The 6,944-nt window shown below is 35.0% G+C and overlaps 2 protein-coding genes across 2 annotated transcripts; one reads left to right on the top strand and one right to left on the bottom strand.

Moving 5' to 3' along the window:
* Positions 1–382: 382 nt before the first annotated feature.
* On the top strand, positions 383–1,233 carry LOC144572713 (putative calcium-binding protein CML27). The gene has a single exon (XM_078322383.1). The coding sequence runs from the start codon at positions 425–427 to the stop codon at positions 971–973; it is 549 nt and encodes a 182-aa protein (XP_078178509.1). The 5' UTR covers positions 383–424; the 3' UTR covers positions 974–1,233.
* Positions 1,234–4,575: 3,342 nt separating this feature from the next.
* LOC144572539 (uncharacterized) lies at positions 4,576–5,261 on the bottom strand. The gene has a single exon (XM_078322145.1). The coding sequence runs from the start codon at positions 5,251–5,253 to the stop codon at positions 4,642–4,644; it is 612 nt and encodes a 203-aa protein (XP_078178271.1). The 5' UTR covers positions 5,254–5,261; the 3' UTR covers positions 4,576–4,641.
* Between the last annotated feature and the right edge of the window lie 1,683 nt (positions 5,262–6,944).

Below are 6,944 nucleotides of genomic sequence, written 5' to 3' on the forward strand. Positions count from 1 at the left end.
AAAATTCATGCCAAGGCTTTTAGATTTTCACGAAGCCCCCCTCCGCACTAATCGTAATGCAAATGGAACCGTTATATTATGATTATGGATAAAATTTGTACAAAACCTTTGGATGAAACCAAATTCCATTAGAAAAGTCCATTCAACGCCTTGAATTCTCATCCACTGACATATCTTATATTTTGCGTGACTTTTTGGAAAATATCAACCGTTGAAACACGTTATACACGAATCTCAAAGCTAAAATAATACTGGCCCCTGCACTATCCCCGAATAGACACCGGACACGTCGGTCACGCATCTCAGAGGATACGCACTCCAACGCCTTCCCTCCTCTCTCCCATTTCCTATAAAAACCATCCCAAGCTCCTCCCAATTTATTAAACACACAATCCATTTCTATTCCAACGGTATAGTTACAAAAATGGTGTCTGACGAGATAAACCTAAGTGCCAAGCCATCCTCCTCCTTCCGCCTCCGAAACGACAGCCTGAACGCAGTGCGCCTGAGACGTGTCTTCGACCTCTTTGACCGCAATGGCGATGGTGAGCTGACAGCTGAAGAGATCGCCTCAGCACTCGATCGCCTCGGCCTCGGTGGCGAGCAATCTGAAATTGTGTCGGCTGTTTCATCCTTTGTTCCAGAGGGCCGTACTGGTCTCCTGTTCGAGGATTTTGAACGGCTCCACCGCTCTTTCGGCGATTCTCTTTTCGGAGGTGCAGATGTGGAGGCATCCAGTGAAGAAACCGATCAGGAGGATATGAAGGAGGCGTTCAAGGTGTTTGATGAAGATGGCGATGGCTTCATTTCAGCGGCCGAGTTGCAGTCGGTGCTTTCCAAATTGGGGATTGCCGAGGCGAAGAGCATGGCCCGGATAAAGGAGATGATCTCCTCGGTCGACCAGAATGCCGACGGCCGGGTTGATTTTAGTGAGTTCAAAGTCATGATGCAGGGCATTGCTGTTCAAATGTAAAATGAAATGTTAAGTAATTAGACTTCAATTTGTATATTTGTGAAGTTTGTTCGTCTTTTGTTGATCATGACATGGATTGCAGCAGGGATGATGCCACAGAGCATCTGTGGTTGGGTTATAGCTAGGTATGTGTTTGATACTTTGATTTCTTAATTTAGGAGGGGAATTTTTTTTCTTTCTTTGCCAACTTTTTTCTTGACTGGTTGTAAAATTATTAGCTCACCGCTGTTATAATGTAATTGCTTTTCTTTTTCTTTTTAGCATACTTTTCTAAAAAAAAATGAAAATAAAGAAGGTCCTTGCTTTCAACCTTTTTCTTCGTTATGCCTAATTTTTATTTATTTTTAATACAAAATTATAAAACTTAATTATATGTCAAAATAAAAATGCCATAGATATGATTTATATTATTTTTATGAAATAATAAGTTAAAACATCAAACTTCCGTAAATTATTTGTGTCTGTGTAACTTTGCAAGCTCTTGATACTAATTAAAATAAAATTGAAATGTTATATCTTTTACATGTGCATAGTGAAAGTAATATATATTAGAGGGTTCAAATGCACCCAAATTTTTGTGCACCCAAATGCACCCTATCTTTCAATTTTTTTTTTCCGTTTTCAAAGTCCGAATAGTCAATCCGAACCGTTAGATGCGATCTATATATTAAGATGTACTTGGAGACCAAATTTTACATTTTTTGAAATTTTTTTACTATTTATTAAGCCACTTTGAAAATCGCTGATTTTACATTTTCCGAACCATTGGATCAGCGGTTTTCAAAGTGGCTTAATAAATAGTAAAAAAATTCCAAAGAATGTAAAATATGGTCTCCAAGCACATCTTAATATGTAGTTCGCATCTAACAGTTCAGATTGACTATTCGAACTTTGAAAACAGAGAAAAATGATAGGATGCATTTGGGTGATATTTTTCAGTATAGAATATTGTAAATTCAGAATTCAAATGGAGATTTTTATTAATAGTTATTGACAATATCTTATATTTAAAAAAGGTCAGATAAATATCAAAATATGCTAGTGGTAATTAATTTTTCATTCAGCGATGGATTTTAGTGTAGGTCAAGATGTATATGACGACCTTTCTTATTTGGAAATAAATCATGCGTGCTTACCAGAATCAAAGAACCAATAAATCATGTGATATTTTAGCATAGAAAAATTGTTTTCCTCTGGCTCATTTAAAATCTTTACAATAAATGCTTGTTGGTTCTTTCATTAAATTAAAATGGCTCTGCACCAACTAGTTCACCTTCCAATTCAAATTTTCTAGCTTCGTGGTTGTATGTGTTGGTGTTAAATAAGAAGAGTGCGAATCTGCTGCGATTATAAAGGATGGCAGGTTCCTGCGATTCTAATCTCAATTGTTTATTTATTGAAATGCACGAATCTCAAAAGAAATTAGTTTTTGTTCGCCAATTTCAAAACATATCAATTGTTACTGTTGGAATCGCAGGACCTGCGATCCTTTAGAATCGCAGCAGATTCGCAGTCTTCTTATTTAACACCAACACATACAACCACGAAGCTAGAAAATTTGAATTGGAAGGTCAACTAGTTGGTGAAGATAGGGGTGTCAATGGGTACGGTACGGGTCGGGTGGAGACATTTTCATACCCATACCCATTAAAACTGACCTTACCCATACCCTACCCATACCCATTAAAAATTGATCTTACCCTACCCTACCCTTACCCGTTAATATTATCGGGTAACGAAACGGTAGCGGGTGAATAACGGATAATACTAGTATAATAATTAGTTTTATTATATTTTACAAATTAAACATCAAAAACTCATTCATTTTAACACATATATAAGTGCATTTCTAATAAAAAATAAAATAGATGTGCAATCAATTCCAACTAAATTAATTTTTATAAAGAATAAAAATTCAAAAACATGAATATACATTTCAGTGGGTTGGAAATTGAATTGAATATATATTTGGATTTTATAATTACCCTATAGGGTAACGGGTACGAAATAGTCATTACCCATACCTTTACCCATATATTTAACGAAAAAAAATTCTTACCCATACCCATACCCAATAAGCTAACGAAAAAAAAATCTTACCCATACCCGCCTTATCGAATACGATACGGGTCGGGTAAACGGCTAAAAAGGTACCATTGACACCCCTAGGTGAAGAGCCATTTTAATTTAATGAGAGAACCAACAAGCATTTATTGTAAAGATTTTAAATGAGCCAGTAACTTGGAAAAAACAAATTTTCTATGCTAAAATATCACATGATTTATTGGTTCTTTGATTCTGGTAAGCACGCATGATTTTGGTTGACTTGACTGGTATATCGTGATGCTTCATGCTGTTATAAAATTTACAACGTGCTCTGACACTAATTGTTACTTTTTTTAGGGCTAGAAACACAAATCTAGATGCAAATATCAATACATGGCATTCCCTTATCCGCGCTGAAAAGGAAGGGGCCGGAATTTAAAATAGCCTTCCTTAACAGGCCGGGTTTTGAATTTTTAATTGGGCCACTTGCATGGGTTATAATTTTGAATAACGGCTCTTGATTTTTTTTTTTTTTAAATAAAATTCTAAATTAAAATGTGTATGAAAATTTCACCCCTCCTAAATTTCGAATTTCTTTAATATTTTTCAACAAGTTTAATTGCGAAATTTATATTTCTTATCTGTACATGTTCCAAAAAATAAAATAAAGATGTAATAGTCCTTGGATCTCTCATAACGAAGAGATGCCAAAAATATGTACATTTCAAAATTTTTGAAGGATACTCAGTAGCATGCAGTTTTGCATTCAAGGGGCTGTAGTTATAGCTTTTATTATGTTATGAGTAAGGATTTTTTTTTGTTATTGTTTGAATTACAAAAAGAAGGGAGAATATGTAAGAATATCATATAGAAATCTAATAATCTAAATCTCAATTTTCTGCCAAAGTTTTCGCGAACCTTCTGAAGGCTTTTGTGAAAAGAAGAAACGAAGATTGACCATTTTAAAAAAAATTATGACACAAATTATATAAAATCAAAACAGAAAATAAAATATATAGCCAATATTGCTACCCTAATTTTGATTGTTCTGATAAAAACTTATTCATTATTGTAATATTTTTTAATTAATATGAACATTATTAAACTAAGAAAATGAAATATTCTAATTTTGAGGAACAAATTTCATACAATGACCGTTTTCATGAGTGTTTATTTGTAGATAATTAATCATAATTATTATGAATACAATAATGATTGCAATTTTTATAATGATATCAAAACTTTTGCCGATCAGACGGTGGAATTCGTTCAAAAGAACTAGATGAATGCTTATAATTTTTGCTAATCATCTGATATTTGATAACGATGTTTTAATTTGGTTATCTGTAAATTACCAAAATTTTCTCTTAAATAACAAATGTTTCTAAGGGGCAACAAAAAGTTATTTTGTCTTACATTCTTTTTTGTAGTTTTTTTTTGAAAAAAAAACGCAATTAAACTTCTGATTAAACCGATTAAACAATTTTTAAAACCAAGATAACAATATAAACATAATATATCAGTAAGGATAATACATTTTGAATATAAGCATGCAAAAGCAATCCCAGCAAAAATTAAGTCAAAAAAGCCCTCTTCTAATTTCTAAATCGCTCTAAAACCCCTCAAAATTTGGTTCTATACCGACAGTCGGAGCTCTCCAGAGTTCGACTTTTCACTCCGATGACCACCTCACAGCTGGTGTAAGAAACCATATGGTGCTTGAAAACCCCGAGCACCGTAACCCGGCCCGGTATCTCCGTCTCAGTCGTGAAATCCATTGACCCAGCAACCACATCCGCATACGCCGCAGAGTACTTACTGGCCAATCTCCCGGCCATCACAGTCAAATCCACGACACAATTCACCGACCCCTCTGCTTCGACTTCCCCAGGCGGTATCACGGCCAGGCCGACGAGGTTGCCTTGGTAGTACATCTGAGCACTGCCTTGGCCGTAGCGAAAGCTGGCGTGGTTGGGGTTGTTTGCGGTGATGTCGAGGGTGAGGGTGAGGTTGAGGGACAGAGAGAGGGAGGGGGATTCAATGGAAGCGTCAAGGCTGGAGAGACGAACTGAGTTGACGATAGTAGAGGCATGGCGGGGACGAAGGACGGTGAAGCCGAGGATGACGAGGAGTAGAGCGAGGAGGAGGAGGAGGGAGAGGGAGACAAGGAGGCATCGCCGGAGCGGAGATGCGACGGAGTGGCAATGGGAGTAGGGTTTGCATGTGGGATCCATGTGTTTTGGAAGGGGAAGTTGGTGTGAACTGTGAATCAGGGACAAGCAAAGAAGAAGTGAACTGGGGAAGGAAGAAAACTCGGAAGGGATGATTGGAGGGTTCTGCTGTGAGTTGTCCATGCGGAACATTTTAGGTGTGTTTGCTATGTTCTGCATTTGCCACTTGTCAGTTGCCAGTTGCAGGAGTAGGATAAACGGTCGTAGTACCGGGAGGAACAGTCTAGTAGGGTCGTTGTCAGGAAATCAGAAGTCGCTCTGTATCCGTTGGAAGTTTGTTGAGCTGCATTGCTTCCTTACGTACTTGCCCTCCTCCTCTCAGGACAGAGAAAAAGAAAGGGAAGTTGGTATCCGACGCAGAGAATGTCTTTCCAATTCACATCCTCAGATCCTCTCAGGTTACCGGACTGAATACAATTGAATTGGATGGTCCAAAATTATTCTTTTTAACTTGGCACGAATCTCAAAGCATACTGCGCCCTCAGCCATCGTTCTTTTCAATTGTGTTAAGTGAGGTACCTGGGAGTATACGGATATAAATAAAAATGGTAAAATCTTTGATCTTGCTCCAACCAAAGCTAGTTAGTCTCTGTTGCTAAGCAACAAGATATATATTAGGGTACCATCTGTTACGATGGACTTACTTACTGAACCTACTAGTAACTTAACAGTTTCATATATGAAACGGCTTATTATAGCCCTTTTTTAAAAAAAAAAATGTTGGTAAAATCGGATTTAATATGAAAAATCTGTCTGACTAATTCGACTCAAATTTAAATTTAATCAGAGTTCAATTTTTTAATTATTATTATTTAAAAAAAAGATGAAAATCAAGTCTTCATATTACATACTCATGTTATTGCAACAACATATTTTTTCATCGGGCCGTGAACCCATGACATTTTTTTTATATACGTTAGATAACATATATTTTTGTCACTGTGTCAAAAGCTACTTCTTTTATATAAAAAATTAAACTAGTTCGGTTATAACTTGAAACGATATAAAGCAAGACAATATGGAATTTAATCTAATATACATTCAAACAATTCGAATTAATGCTTTAAAGACTCAAACGGAAAATTGTAATTCGAAATAGTGCTAATCCAAATTAGTGATTATTCTTTGCCCGGGTTAGTGAGTATTTTTTTTATTTTTTAAAATCTTAGTATTGAATGTATGCGAGTCAAGCACTGGCAAATAGTTGTACAAGTTAATTCAATTTATAAAATGTTTGATATTAGCCCACTGATTGGAATGGAGATTTATATTAGTCATTTACAATTTAATAGAATAAATAGAATATAGTTGAATTAAAATTGAATATTTTTATCAGAATATAACATATGATGAAAATAATTCATTGACGAAGAACAATTAAAGATGAAAACTTAACTATATATTGTGTGTTAGCGTAAACTTCTCCACTTCTCCGGAGTATAAGGCTACGGTAATATTTATGTACATATTTTCATTTTAATAATTTAAATAGTTGATTTGAACGTCTAAACTTAGTGTTATTATTAAATGTACTTGAAGATATATTTTACATTTTTAAATTTTTTTGTTATTTTTAATAGATAAAAAAAAATCACTTGATCTAAAAATTCTAAACCGAAAGTTGTAATTTTCTAACTATTTTAAAAATTAGTTGTAAATTCTAAAAAATGTAAAATTTAATTTCAATTCTTTAC

This window comes from Carex rostrata, chromosome 20 (genome assembly GCF_964058835.1).
Source record: "Carex rostrata chromosome 20, lpCarRost1.2, whole genome shotgun sequence".
NCBI classification, from domain to species: Eukaryota; Viridiplantae; Streptophyta; class Magnoliopsida; order Poales; family Cyperaceae; genus Carex; species Carex rostrata.